This window comes from Lathamus discolor, chromosome 5 (genome assembly GCF_037157495.1).
Source record: "Lathamus discolor isolate bLatDis1 chromosome 5, bLatDis1.hap1, whole genome shotgun sequence".
In the NCBI taxonomy this organism is placed as follows: Eukaryota; Metazoa; Chordata; class Aves; order Psittaciformes; family Psittacidae; genus Lathamus; species Lathamus discolor.
In genome coordinates this window covers 1,586,242-1,604,237 of record NC_088888.1, presented here as the reverse complement: position 1 = coordinate 1,604,237, position 17,996 = coordinate 1,586,242, and the positions used below count along the sequence as shown (strand labels likewise).

General features: G+C 46.5%; 1 protein-coding gene across 14 annotated transcripts in view; it reads right to left on the bottom strand.

The window, feature by feature from the left end:
* Positions 1-391: 391 nt before the first annotated feature.
* The window catches only part of HHAT (hedgehog acyltransferase), a 145,984-nt gene continuing 128,379 nt past the window's right edge, over positions 392-17,996 (bottom strand). For 2 of the 14 annotated variants that reach the window (XM_065679332.1, XM_065679323.1), the window contains 3 exons: positions 5,598-5,680; positions 1,688-2,169; positions 398-1,288 (listed from right to left, as the gene is read on the bottom strand). In XM_065679332.1, coding sequence (XP_065535404.1) covers positions 2,050-2,169; positions 5,598-5,680 — 203 coding nt within the window. In that variant the 3' untranslated portion in view covers positions 398-1,288; positions 1,688-2,049. Of the gene's footprint in view, positions 1,289-1,687; positions 4,478-5,597; positions 5,681-17,996 lie in introns of those variants that run through there. The other 12 variants (XM_065679317.1, XM_065679321.1, XM_065679319.1 and 9 more) reach the window with 12 other exon arrangements.

Here is a 17,996-nt window from a genome sequence, read left to right as displayed (position 1 = left end):
TAGGAAGGAAGGAAGGAAGGAAGGAAGGAAGGAGAGGAAGGAAGGAAGGAAGGAAGGAAGGAAGGAAGGAAGGAAGGAAGGAAGGAAGGAAGGAAGGAAGGAAGGAAGGAAGGAAGGAAGGAAGGAAGGAAGGAAGGAAGGAAGGAAGGAAGGAAGGAAGGAAGGAAGGAAGGAAGGAAGGAAGGAAGGAAGGAAGGAAGGAAGGAAGGAAGGAAGGAAGGAAGGAAGGAAGGAAGGAAGGAAGGAAGGAAGGAAGGAAGGAAGGAAGGAAGGAAGGAAGGAAGGAAGGAAGGAAGGAAGGAAGGAAGGAAGGAAGGAAGGAAGGAAGGAAGGAAGGAAGGAAGGAAGGAAGGAAGGAAGGAAGGAAGGAAGGAAGGAAGGCTTGTCCAGAACTCTGTGCAGAAAAATACGACAACGTCCGAAACAACTTCTGTGGAACAAAATAGGACGCTTTCAGTAAAACCACAGACAGGACAACTTCTGCATCATCACCACATCAGCAGTATTCCTTCACTGACCTTGATGCTCCACTGCTGTCAGAGCTTCACAGAAACACTATGACCAAATACAATTAGTTAGCATTTGTCACCAAGAGGTCTGCATTTTTACTCCTTTCATTCTAACTCACCACCACCTCAGTGTTGGTTTCTGTGGTGTTAGGGGGAATAACCTCTCCTGTTCTTGAAAGAAAGGATGAGTGAAAACCTCAAACTTCCAAAGAAGCCCTTAGAGTAAGAGACCTCCTAACACATCTCTCACAAGGAGATAGAAAGACACTCATGCACAGCTGTATCTGCACAATACACATGTTTAAGCCTTGTCTTTTTGGGTTTTTCCTTTCCTCTTCCTATTCCACTCCTGTTCCCCCCCTTCCTAATGAAGTTCAAGCCCTCAGGTAGGACAGCAAGGGTCACAGGTGTAGGTTTGAAACAAGCTTCACTTTTCTCACATTCATCCATCACTGCCAACCTCTCTCTCCCAGATTCCCACCTGGTAGGGATGGTGCGAGCAACCTCCAACCTCCTGCTTTTGAGGCTGTTGTTCTGCACAGTGTTTGTTCCAGGTCTTGGCCTTTTTTTACCTTTGTTCACTTGCAGAATTATCTTTGACTGGGCTCAAGGCAGATGAGGATTAAGGCAAAGGCACCGCTTGGCTGTTAAGGCCTGCCAAGGCACATGTAGCCCCTGTGAACATCACTGCACTTCGTATGTGTCAATCTGTGGACGGCTGCGCTCTTTCATACGGGTATGTCCCTCCACATCCTCATTATCGCAGCTGAAATACACAGCTTGGGGAGGAAGAAACTCTGTCGGGTTATCTATTCCACGTGCGGATCTCCTATAAAAGGAGGACTATGGATTCTTCTTCAGCAGCAGTAGCACACTGAGTGCAGTATTAAACCTGGGAGTCGCTATGAGCTCGGCACCAGGACCAAGAACACCTGCCTTAGCGTCCCCAAACCCTCACCTTTGTTATCAGGCTGGCAGGAGCTGCAGTCAGAAGCTGCCGTGCTAAAGGCTCCTTCAGTCTCCAAGCCCTGCAGAAGATTTTCCCCACACTTCTTTCTCCCCTTTGTTTTTGCCATTTCATAGCATGATTCACAATAGGTCTCTGGCAACTGGCAGGTAAAATAGAGCCAGCACAGGCTGGTGCTGCTGCTGGTGCGGTTTTAGCATGGGGCCCTTACCGTGTCTGCAGCACTGTCACAAGAGCTGGACCTGATCCAGGGGTACCAAGAGGCGGGGGAAGGCAGCTGAGAGATGGCTGAAGCAGCATGGAGCAGAGATGTGACCAGGCGAATGTTATTACGCAGTAACTTCAGCATAAACTACGATCTCAGCACAAAACTGCTGCCACAAGAGTAAAGGAACCCTGTAACTATAAATCAGAAGTAACATCATTTAAAGAACTGTCTCATAAATGCTTATTTTTATCTCTGCAATTTGGCTCACTATAAGGTAAAGCCTCCCACATCCCTGAGCCCTTACAGCAACCTCAGCCCTTCTAGCAGCAGGCTGAAAAACCACCACCTGCATCTTCTTTTCCCTGTCACTTGCCTTTTAAATGCATTTCCCAACAGCGTAGACGTTTCTGGCCTTCTGCAGTCAGTTCCAGTTGCTCTGTTTTTTGCCACCTAATTTTGGAAACGCAGATGCACGAACGGAAGTCCTGTGGGCCATAAAAATCAATTACTATTGTCAAGAAAGCCCTGCTTTAGAGGGGCTGCTGATCCAATGCAGCCTGCACAGGTCACAATCCAAGTTATGTTCCTGTGTTACTTCTTCAGTAAAGTTTAATTTCGCACTGGTTGGCTGATGCACTTGCCAGCACCGATTCACTTCAGCGACCCAACCGTACGGAAAGGGTTTAAGTCCCTGTGGATAGTAACGCACTTTCATTACCTGTAGGCTGACTCCTGCTGGGGAAGGTGCGTGCCACCGGGAGCCCGTTTCATTGAGCTGGAACGCATGTACTGTGGCTTCCTTACACTTAACCTGAACTGGCTCCGGCTGTGATGAAGGTGGATCAGCCTAACTTGTGGTCAAAATTTGCCTGTTAAAGCCTGACATTAGTAACTTGCTCTCCCCCAGGCCTTTGTGACTGCCAGCACAAAGAAGGAGGAGATTTTTAAGCATCTATCTGTAACTGGCCTTGATTCCCCTGGCTAACGCCACTGTGTAGTTTTTCATCATTACCTGTGCTGGGCGCTGAGTGCCTGTTTCCTCCTGGAGGAGCACTTTCCAGGGCCAGACAGACCATGCAGAGCAATCTCCTCACTCTTCACAGCTCCTTGAGGAAAACGGTGCCATGTGGGCTGGCGGACCGACACTGCTAAAGCCTGAGGGAGCTGCACTGAGGCTGCCCAAAAGTCAGGCTTTGACCCTCTTCAGCTCGCTCTCCCATGCAGTGTCCAAAGTACGTGGGTCAGATCCATTAGACATTCCCTTTTCCTGGGTACTGGTGGCATACCTGAAAGCCTCTCAGACTCGCAGCTGCCAGGGCTTGCCTGCAGAGTGCGGATGTGTGGCCTGAGTTGCTCCATCTGCAGTATCTCAGGCATAAGGTGCCAGGGACAGTTGGCATTCATCTCACCCTCAGATGCTCTGGCCGGAACTGAATTGATGTGACTGCTTTTTCTGGCAGTGGAAATCTCCATACAACACTTTGGTCTTCATCTTTTCTTCCTTTTACATGCTACCGAAGGAGGAACTGCTGAATTCAGTTGAATTCAGGGCACGTGCATCTGCTGGGGCTCAGCAGAGAAACCCACGCGAGTGGGTCGCTCTCAGAGGTCCTGTACTACAACAAACAAGCTATTGTAATGCAGATTTCCTCTCATTCCTCAAAGGGGTTCCAGCCCCAGAGTTCTTCCCAGCCTTTGTGGAGAGCAGTATTTCAGCCGTCCCTGCCAGATTAGAACGTATGCCTTGACTAACAAGTGGCTGCGTGCTGAGAGAGTTATTCCGCAAAGCAATAGCGGGCAGCGCTGCTCGGGGGAAGAGGGGGGACTCTAACGTGCAGGCGGGAGAAGCTGTGACAGACCATGCATAGCAATCTCCTCACGGTGCCAGCACACTCGAGGAAGGCAAAGCCTCTCCTGGAGCAGCAACCGGCCCACGGGTTAGTGGCGACGGGGGAAACAAAGCGGATGCGCAAGAGGAAGGCCAGGCCCTGCGTTATTGCTATGGCAAATAATCAAATTGCTGCAGGTTGTCATAGTTAAGGCTGGTTTTCTTCTGACCTGTGGTAAGCTGTTTATTGCAACTAAGCTGCTTTTAGCTCTCAGATGTGAACGAGATCCGTGAGCAAAGCCTCGCTCCCTCTTATCAATGCTGAAATAAAAAGCCGCTTAGCATTACCTTACTGTCCCCAGGAACGGTGATGGCTGGAGGGCTCTCTTAGCAAAGGTGGGAGTTAGGATGTGCGTATGCAAGAGACTTGATGACTACAGTGGCTTACTGGTAGCCATTAAAGCCCATCTCTTACATTATAGCAGGGGGTTGGAACTAGATAATCTTAAGGTCCTTTCTGACCCAAACCATTCCGTGACTCTACACCCCACTGTGCTTGCTAGTCTACCTATTTCCATTTGATAAATATTTAAACTATAAAAAACTATATCTATTTCTTAATTTGTGCAAGCACACCTCATACTTCTGACTGGACTGGATAGTCTAAAGGGAAGCATCATTTTACTTGCCTACTACTGTTGGTGACTGTTCTCAGAAGCTTCACGCACTGTTGTCTCATCTTAACTCATCTACAAAAGGTGTATTTGCTCTTTAAACTCACAGCATTAGGGAACGCATGTGTCAAGCGGTGCTCAAGAGGGACAGAAGCGAGCAGTTTTGCATTGCACCCATCCTGCAGGCTTCCAGTGCATAGCCGTGTTTCTTCACAGCAGTGCTCCGCTCTTTTTCTTACACCAAACTGTAGCTTCCTGAGACACAGTTCTCAAGCCAAAACTCAGTTTCAGCTTTATTTATAGAAACAGAAAAAGATACAAAATTATTACAGCTGTATAAAGCACTGAAAAAAAAAAAAAAAAAACCCAAACTGATTTTAGGTCAGAAATAAGCATAGTCTGGATGCCCTTCAAGGTCATTGCCATATTGGAGTGGGAAGTTTTGCCTGCATACAATTGGAATCTAACTGCTCAGAGCAGCCCCTTGTTTCAGGTCATAACAGCAACTGACTTCCTTGTTGAAGGGATAAGCTATCTCAGACTTGGCTGAAGCTGCAGGAGTGATGGACAGGAGGATTCTAACTGTGCCCCCCCAACAGGCTGAAATGGCTATTGGGGAGCACGGAACAGGCTTTGACAGGAGTCCTTCAGCTTTGGGGGCAGGAAGTTGCTCTTGGAAGAAGCCCTATCCAGGACTGGTGGCCTTTCACTGGGCCTAGGGGGAATGTCTAACTTTAGGAAGTCTAAACGTCTTCAGACCCCCTCTTTTGAAAGAAACCATTCCTAAGAGTACCGAAAAAAGGGGGTTGTTTTAAGGTGACACTTTACATGAAGACATTAAAGACAAAAAGCAGACTTTGCTACAGTAGGTACAAAAGTAGTTTAAGGCTGAAGTGCTGCAGTCAGTGATAATGACAAATGTTCTAGCTTGTATCAGAAAGCAATCAAGAAGAACTGATGAGCATCATGGCCTTTGGGGAGTAGCGTAAGTGCAGGGCACAGCCCTGTGTGCCCCTGAACAGAAGCTGTGGGAGATTGGGCTTTTTGGATGCTGCAAGGTGGGGAAAAGCTTTTCCTCACCGTCTTACAATAAGCAGCAAAGCACTGCCAGAAATAAAACCAATCTTCAGCATATATAAAATCCCCATTGGGAGCTGCTGCTGCCAATGGACAGAGTCACAAAGATGCCGTCTTATCAAAATCATTCAAAATGCTTCATAATCCCTCCCCAGCCCGGCCACAGCCCATCAGTGTTTCTGGTTCAATTCCTGCTTTCACAATCCAGAATCAATTAAATGAGCCTTCGTGTTTAACACACTGACCAAAGGCTTGGCCTGGCACATCCTTCTGCAGTGCAGAAAAGCCATCAACCTGCCTTACAAATCCCTCGTTTGTGTCATTCCTAACTCACAGCGTACGTTTGCTCCCATTCGATTCCAACGTGCGAATAGCAGTACAGGAACCCGAGGACAGTCAGTGTCGCCCATGGCCAGCCTATAAATAGAAAGACAGACAATCCCAGTCAGAATAATTAATGACTGCTTCGAGTAGACATACTCTGGGGATGACTTACGATGCTTCTCATTACTGTTATTAGCAATTCAGTCTCGGAAGGATGTAAAGCCAACCCACCACATTTGAGAGGGGAAATCTGGATTGTCTAAGCTCCAGGGATGCCTGACCCCCTGCAGCCTCAGTCTTTTCCAGTTTTAGGGAACTGGTCCAGGTTTATTCCTGCTCTGCACCTCCAAACCATAATTGCTGAATTAAAGAGGTCTGTTTCAATTGCCTCCTTTGTAGTGGGTTTGTCTATGAAGCAGCTCCCTGAACGAACCCAGACGCTTTCAGCTGGCTACAGTGCTTCCCAGGCACAAAGGGATGCAAAGCCACAATGCAGCTTATTAAAAACCAGACCAAATCCAGTTACCTGTCCTGCAGAGTCTGGGGAAACCTCTGATTAAGGCTGCTTTGGGTGCCCTGCAGCTGGATGGAAAAACTGATGCATGCACTCTACAGCCCCGTAACAGCTAAAGGGGTCAGAGCACCACTGTGCTGCTGCAGAGCTGACAGCCCTATTTGCCTGTTGTGTTCTTGATAGATTATTTTTTAATTAGAAAGACTGACTCCTCCAATATACAGAACTTCTGCTGGGGAAATTCCTCTTCTCCATGGAATTAACGAAACAGAGTTTACAGGGTTAGATCCTCAGCATTAGGCCCTAGTGATTTTTGCTGCATTTTGGCTGGGGGAAGGGGAACGAAGGTGTTTGAGGAGTTTTTTGTTGCTGCTGTTGACATAAGAGTTTTGGTTATGTCTATGACTGGTTTCTGTACGCTGTCCTCGACCTACCAGCCCCTGCTTCTGAAAGAAAAGCTTCAGTGCTCCCTCCTGGGGAAAGCTCTGGTCTGAAGGACCCTGCTGGCAGCCAGGAGACTCCCACTGGCCTCAAGAAGGGATGGAGTGAAGCTGTAACCTCTCTACAACACGCTCCGTGAGGAAAATGCTCTTTCTGAAGCTATGCTTACAAGGTATTTTGTAGGCTGGCTTTGTCCAGGCTTCAAGCTGATTCCAGTCTGGAATCTGTTTAATTGTGCCAACATCCAGCTGAGCCTTAGCTTATTACCCTGCCCTCAGCAGGGGACCAGCCGTGCTGGGACCCTTCCTCTTTGCGCTGAGCATCCCAAGCAGTCTAACACTTCACCCTGAACAGGCTCAGAAAATGTTATTTTCTCCCCTTCCAACTTGCTTACTATCCCCAGGCGGAACCTGGTCAGAATACGTAGGTGTGCACTGGAAATCTTTTCTAGATGCCTTAGATTTATGATAAGATTCTTCCATAGTGCCCACAACCTGGGTTCGTGGGGCTCCCATGTGTTCTAATCAGGCTTGTGGCAATCCTCCTGGAACACAGGGAGCCTCTCCTGTACAGTTACAGGTGCCAGGGGCTGTATTCAGCAGATTACCTCCTCCCGACCTAATCAGGATGAAAAGGAAGGGGAAGACAGCGTGACCCGTTGTAGGTGACGGTAAAGGGGAATTTTTCCAATTCAATCATTGCTACAGCTATTCTAGGAGGAGCTGCACAGATCCCAAAGCATTTCTTGCTGCATAGGTAAGAGATAGTGAGGGGCACTGAAAGGGGAGACGCCTCTGCCTTGACGGCCCTTTCTTGCTGTACAGGAGCCAGAGGCACTGCTGCTGGGCGTGGGGACATGCATGTGCTGCTCCCCCTGCCAGTGAGTGAACCAAAGGCATCACATTCCAATGCTGGGCAATTCCAGATTAGCTCCAGTCCACACGAGAGATTTGCACAAGAGCATTCACACCTGAGAAGTGGCCCAAGGACGGCCTGAAGCAAGCAGGGGATCTTCGAACTGTTTTCACTCCTCTATATTATTAGATATAAAATAGTTGAAAAGCCTGACAGACTTGGTCTCCAGATGGTGACGGTGGGAGGGGGACACTGAGCACTGCTAATCCAGCAAGGATGCAGTTTCATATTCCGCCCAGCATGTAAATGACCTGGGTGTTGTCCCCATATCTGACCTCTCTAATCAAACAGCAGCATGAGATGTTCTCTTGCAAGGTAAGCTCTCAGGAGCCTTTTCCTTGCTTAAACAGTGTCTCCTTATAAACCCAAACAACCAAACAGGACCGTTGGTCTTGGACCTGCAGTTCCAAGGAAGTTCCTCTTTTTGCCCTGGTCCAGCACTGTCAGGTACATTCTTCCCCCTGGTTTTTGCCGATTCCCATTCTGTTCCTCTCAAACACCGTTCAAGGGGCTCTTTTCTCTGGTGGCTCCCCAGCTTCACATTATCACCCAAACCCACTCACCTATGCTGTACCAGACTCTGCTTGGCAGGGAACATGCCTGTGTTCTAGATCAGTGTCTCTCTACAAAGTCCCATACACAAAATGCACCCTTAGAAACATCACTGGAGTCAAAACAAGCACTAAGCTGTTAGGAAATGACTGAGTTAGGTTTGTCTGTTCAAAACCATGTCACGTACCACCTTAAAACTTCCAATTTATTGACTGTCTTAAGTAATTTGATTTTAGACTTGAAGGCCCAGTTTCATGAGACAATGTGGAGTTTCACAATCTTTTTTCTTTGGTGGAAAATGAATTAATATTCATTAACATACGCTATTTGTAAATCCAAGACCACTTCATATGCTTTTTGCAAATCCAGCAATATTTCTCAGCTTTACCTACACAAATCTCTTAAACCAGCTGGATTTCCCTATTAACAAAGGAACGCCGGGCGAGACGCATCAATGGAATCACGAACAAATCCTCTAGCTTATACGGGTATGCTGCTCCACAGGACATCAAACACAAACTCCTTTGTGAAGAGGACTGTGAATTCTGAGCAAGGTAACAGCAGCGCTTTATCCATCTATCACACAGCCTCCTATCAAAGAAGTCTCCAGCTCTGGCTAAGCATGACCCCTGCTTGGTCACACAGAGCTGATTTACTGTCCTGTAGCCCTGCTGGTTTAAACCACATCATGACAAGTTACATACTCAGCTTTCAGCGCAATGAACAGGAGACTTCGCCTCGTTACATGGTCAAGCCAGAATGAATACAAACTAACTGCAAGAGAACAGCTTTTGGAGTTACTCCTTCCTTTGAGCTTCCAATCTCGTCTTCGAGAACACTTCTGGATGCTTTGGGCACACTCTGCTTTCTGAAGGGAGTGTTACTCAAAAGTAACAGCCTGCATCACTGCTCCCCAAAGACCAGTTACGTCCGTCTTACCTCAGTTCACAATTTGAAACAACATTTAATCATGTATCCATAAGGAAGCTCTTTCAAATTTCCTAATCCCCTATCGTAATGAAAAAGCAGCACAACAGCAATATTTTGGGCATATCTATGTTTCACAAAGTCATCAAAACACTAGGAAATGCTCCTTTGGCCCTTCCAACCTGTGAGATGTAAGAGAAAGGGACCATGGTCGCACATCCCGAAACTGCCTTAGTAGCTTTGGGACTGTAATGCTATTTTCAGATGTGACTTGGCCACACAGTCCTCAGAAGGCGTCAAGAACAGAGCAGTGATTAAATCAGAAGTCAGAAAAAGTCGTCCCTCTGAAAAGCCTGTCTGGAGGAGCACACATCTTACCTTTGATTTGAAAGTACTGAAGTTGCTACAAGACTCAGGAAGATCTACCCATGAAAGTTCACATGTGACAAGACACCGAAGCAGCTCCCCTGTACAGTGGAATTACTGAGGCACCGCGGTGGGGAGGAGGCGGAACAGGCGCTGATTTAGCATGCAGAGTAAGAAGCCAAAGCAAACCAGCATTGGAGGCCAAGACATCTCTTACCTCCAATTACAAACTTCCTTAAAAGATCAGTAAAACAACGACATTTTCAGGAGAAATACCACATTCAGAACTAGAGATCGGTGGAAAGAAACCTGTGATCCAGCCCAGAAGCAGAGAGAAACCCTGGTTTTGTAATTTTAGTCGCAGGTCCGTGCGTCCCTTCCAGGTGGAGCCCTGCTGACCATTACAACAGGCCAAGTCCAACAGTATGTCTTACAAACACTGTGCAGTCTGATACCCAGTTACTCTCCTGGTACTTGGGAAAGGAAACCCTCTATATTTTCAGCTGTGTTAGCATTCAGCATGCAGACGTGGGACTGGGTGACTGCAAAGCACATCAGAGGTCACACAAAACTGCTCTGCGTGTCGTGCATCCAGTTTTCCAGCTGCTGCGTACACACGGATGTGGTGCACTGTATTCCAGCCCTACTCCAGGCTGGCTCTGGGTACCACTGCATTATGCAGTAGCTGAACAGAAATATTCGTTGTGCTATCCTTTCACAGATACTGTTCTTCTTCAAACAGACCAAGCCTGGTGTTACAACAAGGAGAAATGGAATAGAATGTTTCTCCTGGAGTTCATTCCTCTTCTGAAGGTACTAAAGGAGGGTATGAAAGCAATTGTAATTTTCAAATCTTGGTTTAAAAGCTATTTCTGAAGGATGTTCTTGTCCTTATATGCACCCTTCAAAATACAGCGCTCGGATGCTAACCAGCAAAATCACCCTTTACAGAGAGCAGTTTCCTATAGACTCCTCTAAAGTGCCTCTAGATACTAATTCCTTCCTATCTGCCTCCCTTTACTCACAACTAACCCAGACAGGAAACTGGGTATTTTCAATTATCATGTGAGGGGAAAGAGCCAAGCACAGCCTTTGTTTTCCAGCTTAAGTAATCTTACCATTAAGTAAAGGCTAACATTTAAGAAAGCTCTATGAAACTGGAACCTATAAGAGTAAACAACTCTATTCCCAGGTGTAAAGAAAACAAACCAGAAGCAATTATGGAAGTATGAGACCTATTTGGAATTCAGTAGTTACCCCTCATGTTTTTATATGTATCTCTATCAATATATCTCTCTATCACTCACTTCTTCAGTTTCTAATAAAATCCTGCCATTGCCTCACATTGCTGGACCCACCCTTAGCAAGCTCTGGAGTGGTTTACAAATAGCTGATAGCATTGCCCTAAGCACTTCTGTGCAGCTCATCCCAAGAACAAAATTCAGAGAAAGGAAGATGCAAGCAGGGCTGGTAGAAAGCCAGGAAAAGCTCTTGCATAGGTTGAATTGTACCCTCTCTATGATAAAGTAAGCTTACTGTAATATCAAGTCACAGGGCCACAAGCAGAGAAGAATAATCATGTAAAATACTAAATGAAGACATTGTGTGGCTGCAGCATATCTGCACCTATTGCCGTACCATAGGTTCAGCAACAGAATTAGACTGACAGAATATTAATGTATCTAAATTACCCACCCCAACCATATCTGCCCCATCTCCACCCATCTCTGTACCCTCTGCTTGAGCTGACGAGAGTAGGCAGGGAGCTAAAGCTGGTCGAAAGCATTTTTCCACAGTTTATCCTCCCACTGCTCCCCAGGCTCTGTACCACGTAGGGAATTAAGATGAGAGATGCAGTTTCTCACCAGTCTGTATTTTCTAGAACAGTGCTATTAAAAGACTGCTCCTGCATGCATGAAGTGCTGCAGGAACAGCTCTGGTCAGGGAAACAATCTCCTAATTATTTAAATTCTTCCTGGCATTTGGTGATCAATTTATTTTTCCTATTTTTTTTTAATAACCCATATTTGAGGATAGGCCCTTAAAAACACAAGTGTGTGAAGCTGCTCCTCTTCAAAGCCAGCACAACTTGTAATACTTGAAATCTTAGCCTAAAGGCTAATTAAGGCTCCTAGTTTCTGGGTTAAAAATGTAAAATGAAGAGGCTACTAATATGTGTTATTCAAGTGCTTAAATTCAGCTGTGCAAATTAATGGCTAACTTAGGCATCCCTGGCTGCGCACAGCCTGTATCCTTGTGTGGGAGCTTTTATTAATAAGCATCTTATTTTTTGCATACTTCCAGTTCAGCTACTGAGACATCAACTGCTGCTGCTAACAAACAAGCCTGGAAGAAGGAGCTGATGCAGAGAATTTAACTTCCATTTAACTGGCTTCTCGGCTGTTGTCAAACCGGGGATATCAAATCACCTCCAGCTGTTCACCCAGGGATAACTGCGAGGATGGTGAGGTAAGACGTAGTACAAAGAGGATAATGAATTTGGTTGCAGAAGAACACATACGGCAAGCAAAGCCCTAACCTGAGGCACGGCAGAGGGATGTTGTGCTGCTGCTTTCAGCCTCCACATCACACATGCTGCAGAGGAGATAGCAATAAATTCTGCCAGCAAACGCACAGGCAGCAGGGTCCCAGCTGGGTACCTCCATCCTCCCACCCACTGAAGCAGCACGCAGGCTCACAACGTCTCTATAGTCAACATGCCACTTCGGCCCATTATTTGCCCCCAGCTAGCAGCTCCCACATCTTTCCCCTCCTCCATGCACTGTGTAGCCTGGGCATGGAGCAGCTCAGCCTGCGAGACTCCCCATTGACACTGCTTAATGCTACAGATTTCCAGGTGCTGAAGATACTGAAGCTTCGAGTGTATGCAAGGTCCAAATATTCAGAAAAAGTACTGCTGTACAACAGGAGGTATTTCAAAGGAAAACCAGGGGTATGAATCACAGAATCAGCTAGGCTGGAAAAGGCCTTTAGGATCATCGAGCCCAATTGTTCACTGTCTAGCCTACCACTAACCCATGTCATTGAGGGCAAACTGATCTCCCTTCATGGCTGCCCTTCATAATCTCCAGTCACAGCCACCCCTGATCTGCCCCCCATAGTGACCCACACTGTATAGCTGCCTCCCCTACCCCTCATGGCCACCCTTCATCTCCCCTCAAGATCTCCCCTCATGGCCACCGCTCACACCCCATAGCTGCCCCTCACCTCTCATTGAGGATAATCCAAAGGCTGTCCCTAGAAGCAAGACTGAGAAGGACAAAATCCTTCATGTCCAAACCTGAACCCCAGCCGGCGGAACAGGCAGTGACTACAGAAGCTTCCCCCTCAGCAGACATGAAGGAGTTTCCAGCCAAAGACATTAACAAATGTATAACACAGCGTCTGCTCTTGTGGATTTTAAATGATAGCATCCTGGAGGATGCTTACATCTGTGCTGGCTGAGGAGTACTTCTGACTGCTGGAAAACTGAAAATGGAGAAGTAACAATCCAAGACCATCATGTGCAACACACGATGACTGCAACTCACCCGGATCAGCATTACTGAGAGCAGACAACTATAATCTCTTAGTGTTTTCACAATGCAAATAGGTTTTGCTTAGAAGACAAAGATCAGAAAAGTTGTGGCTTTTCAGTGTTCTTCCTGTGCGTGGAACCACGTTCCAGCAGAGCTAAAACCATTTTACTTTTATGCCTGACAGCACTGAGGGAAGTTGCATGCTCACAAGGGCTTTCATGCACAATGAGAGATCAACCTATGTCAGGGCTAAGGATGCTGGACATTTCCCTATTGATTGTATAAACAATTTCATAGGTAGAGCTCAAAAGATAGACTTTTCCTATAGCTTTTATAAAGCACCCGTCGACACATTTCCAAGGATGATGCCAAACTATTTCCATTGCATGGAGTATGTATATGAAAGGAAAAAAAAAGCTGTTATTTACGCATGCTGGTAAATGCTCCACGGATGCAGGTATCCGTGCAGGATGTGCCTGCCTGTATGGATTCTCTGTTCTCTTTGGAGCCTGAACCTCATTTTAGTGCTACCTCACTACAAGAGCAGCAACTCTCCAGGTGCTGTGCTATGTAGATCAGGAGCGTTATTTCCCCTGTATGTATCCACAGTATGAACAGGATGACGCTGCCAACTTCACTCTGTCCTTCTTGGGTTTTTTTTCTGTGGCATTATCTGACCATAATTGTACCTAAACTATTTTTACTCATAAACATTGTATAGAGCACAAAAGAATCATACGAGTTATGCCTCTCCTTCATGTTTTAATATGAACCTTCACCCTCTACCAGTTCTCCCAGCAGAGCCAGTTAGTGGAAAAAAAAGCCTGAGATTTTAGGCAGGAATCCTGGTCTCATGCATATCAAGTTGACTCTGGAGTAATTCAAATCAAAAGAACCATACTCAGGCTACTGCTGAATCTGAATTGTCAGTAAGCAAGACTGCTTCAAGCTGCCTGGCAGAATCTTTCTGCCACAGTTGGTAATGGGGAAGGAAAAGAACAGCGAAGTTTTCAGATTAAGAAGGAGTGAACCTGTAAATCAGAAGCCAGCTTCTTTTTCCTGCCAGGTCTTTGGTTGAGAGCTACGCACAGCTAATGTGAAATCAAAGTCCATAAAATATGAAATCTCAATGCTTTTGAAAGCACTATTGTAAATAAAGATGTGTCTTCTCCCAGAAACAAGGCTAAAGAGCTACCTCTTCAATGTGTTATGTAAAGAAAACGTTTTGGAGTCATACGTCTGGCTTGGCATGCGTAACAACAGCACCATCCTTACCATTAAATGTCTACTCAGGTATTCCCAGCACAACCTCCTTAAATACGGAGCGAACAAGGGATAACACTTGCAAATATTTTAGCACATTTTCCACTTGGAATTGTTTGCTGAGTGATAGAGCTTGAAATCCAGGAAGATTTCTGTATCAATCTAATTGGGGTTCTTGGATTTAGATTTCTATGTCAGCCTTTTTGCAGACAAAAAACCCCTCTTTCTCTAGCCTTTTAGTGCTTGGGAGCGCTTGAGAAATCAAGGCTTTATACTCTGAAAAGCAGAGGATTTAAAGCAGGGATTCAGACAGGCATCATCAATCACCAGCAGGCAAACATTTGGGTAAAAAGGTGAAGTATTATAATTTATTTCCTCAACCTGATTTCTGGCTTAAAGTACCCTGGAGTGGTCATGAATATAAGATGCTTAAAGGACCATAATTTTATTTTTTGAATATGAAGGATTATTTAAGGATGAATTATTCACAGGCCCCTTCCTACCTGCAACGCACTTTTTAATCTACAATTTTTCCTTGTCATCCTCAAAGCCACTTATGTTCCCAGAGCACTGCAGTAATTTGATGGTGCTGCCTTGTCCCTTCACAGCATTAAGGATAAGTAAAAAAGCAGAGAGTGTGACAAACTTAACAGCTGTTTACAACCAGCTACACTGGCAATAAACAAACTGCAGCTTCTTATCATGGCACTCTCGTACCTGAAATGCTGGGTGTAATGGAAATTGGATTACCTGCTAGAGCTTAATGCAGTAAGAGGAGGGCTGAGAACACATCAGTAATTTCCAGGAACACTGTATTTGGGATAACTGCTGTGCCAGTGTAAAGCTAGCACTACAAGTGAGGCCACTGAACCAAGTTCTTACTTAACAGAAAGCCAGACATCCTGAGGGATGGAAGTGCACAGACAGATAAGGTAACCGTAACCAGGCCACCCTGCACTTGCTTACTGAGCTATAGCAATTGATCCAAGACTAAGGCATTGTTAATGCTGCTGCTCTCAGGCTGCATGAATGGGGCTGGTGCAGGGCCTGGAGCCCAAGTGTGACGGGGAACGGCTGAGGGACCTCCGGGGTTCAGGATGGAGAAGGCTCCGGGGGGACCTGATGGCTCCCTACAAGTGCCTGACAGGAGGATGGAGCCAGGAGGGGCTGGGCTCTGCTCCCAAGGAACAAGGGATAGGACAAGAGGAACCGGCCTCAAGCTGCCCCAGGGCAGGTTTAGATGGAGCTGAGGAGCAATTCCTGCCCCAGAGGGTGCTCAGGCATTGGAACAGGCTGCCCAGGGCAGGGCTGCAGGCACCGGCCCTGCGAGTGCTCACACCCCGTGGAGACGAGGCCTCAGTGCCATGGGGCAGGGGCGGCCTTGGCAGTGCTGGGGAACGGCTGGACTGGGTGAGCTGAAAGGGCTTTTCCAACCCACTTGGTTCTACGATTCTGTGAAGTTACTCCCCTTCCACTACTGTCTTATTTTCACAGCACCCCCAAAAAGCCAAGAAAAGGGTCAAGGCAGGAACTCCTGGAAGGACAGTGGGATCTCAAGGCAGCGATCAGCCAACAGAAAACATTGGCAATGAACAACCTCCATCACGCTGGTGGCACAGCACATGAAATGCAATTGTTACATGCAGGTTATCAAAAGGAAAAGGGCTACACAGGGTTAACCTTGGTTGACCAGGTTTTGATAAAAGAATTGTTTCATTTCTCACCTGCACAGTCTGCTGCAGGACATACAGTCATAATAACTACACAGAAAAATTATCAGCAAAATAGTTCAATTACAGATAGTTTGTGGGTAAGATTAAATTCATTTTCATTTGGGGGAAAAAAAAGAGCCTGTGGTAGTCTGCCATCAAGACCATTTGAAACAAAGGAAAAACTGCCCCCAAAACACAACCTGAAAATTACTTGAACGATATCAATATTGAATTGATTTATTCGAGGTAAAAATTAGACTATTTGCTTATACAGTCCTAGAAAGCACATGCTGGATTCAAGAGTATACCTAGTGAGTCTGGGGAGGAAAAGCTTTATTCCCTGCTTCCTGTGTAAATGAGAAGTGTGTTCGCTGTGACACAGAGCCCAGTGAGTATCTGAAACCAGGGGTCTATGTGAGCTGTGTGAGCGTGGAGCTCCTCTGAAGCAAAAGCTAGCAAACCCTTTATCACCTATGCTGGAAAACACAGATTAGAAATAGGCAGGCAGCTACATCAACACGCACAATGTGCCAGCCCTGCCAAGCACAGGGAGCTGGTTTCCGAGCCCTGCTCGGCTTTCCCAGGATATGGTCTCAGGCCAGCAAGCAGCCACCCAAGGGGAAGGAGTCTGATCGGCACAAATCTGGATGAGTTACCCACTGGTGTGGTATGGATGTGTCAGGCCAAGCTCCTTCCTCTGTACACTGAGGGCAGCAATAGCTGTTTGCTCTGCAGCTGCTCAGAGGAGTGTACATGCAAAGATTTAAGCCTGGATGCTCTCCTTGCCTTCCTGTTTAAGAAAGCTTCCTGAGCAGCAGCTGACTAGGATTGCTCACAATGTTCCTTTCAGCTAAGATGGCTACACTGGTGGAGAAGAGCAAGGAACACGTCCACGACTGCAAAAAGATTTTCTATATAAAAATCCTTCCTCTTTTTATGGTATCTTTAGCAGCATATTCCCTTTTCTAGAAGGAAAAATACCTTCACAACCATCAGCTCCTTTACATTGGAGAGGGACCAGAGGAAGGCCACAAAAATGACCAGAGGGATGAAGCACCTCTCTGATAGAGCCGGGGTTGTTCAGCCTGGAGAAGAGAAGGCTCTGATGAGGCCTTATTGCACCTTTCAGTTCTTAAAAGGGGCCTATAAGAAAGATGGGTAGAGCCTTTTGAGCAGGGCTTGTCGTGACAGGATAAGGGGTGACGGGTTTAAACTAAAAGAGGGAGATTCGGGCTGGATGTGAGGAAAAAAATCTTTATCATGAATGTGGTGAAACACTGGCACAGGCTGCCCAGAGAGGTGCTGGATGCCCCATCCCTGGAGACATTGCAGGCCAGGCTGGATGTGGTTCTGGACAACCTGATCTAGATGAAGATATCCCTGCTCATTGCAGGTGGTTGGACTAGAGGAGCTTTGAAGGTCCCTTCCAACCCAAACTATTATCTGCTTACAATAAACTATAACCAAGCAAACCAGCATTATTATGCCTTGCCAGAAAGTTAGCGCCTACATTTACAGTGACTTATTTAGCTAAATGCAGCTTAGAGATATAATCTTCCTATGTGCTTCCCTGGCCCACTGAAATTAGCAAAGAGCAGGATCTGATGCATGGCTGTTGTACTCTCTGTCCCCCCCGTGCCCTGCTACCCAACGTAATAAAAGCAGCGCTGCAAACTGCTTTAACAAGACTATCGACAGCACTAATATACACATCTTGCTCAAAACCAACACACACGCACCTCTCCAGAGGGAACTGGTGACCCGTTTATATACATCAGCTCTGCAGTGTCCAACTTGTTTCATGTCCCCTTGCCCAGGCATGCAATGAAGTGATACTTCAGTGATTCACAGCCTTGATGGTGTTTGCTATTGATGTAAAGCAGGAACAGATAGGCTGAAGCCAGCTGTACAACGGGCTGGCATTGCTTGACGCCCTCGCCACAACATGCCTGGGCCCTAAGTGGATGCTGGGGACATGAGGACATCAGCAGGCTCTCATTGCCCTGAGCAGACTTAGCAGGGGCCTCCACATTGCATTTAACTGTATAAAAGCATATAGTTTACACTGTATGCACACCATGCTTGATAGTGATCTGACTTCCCAGCTCCACCTCAGCCCTGCCTTGTCACCACTACCTTGCCCAGCCCTGCCTGGCCCCTTGGCTCACTCTAGTTGATGC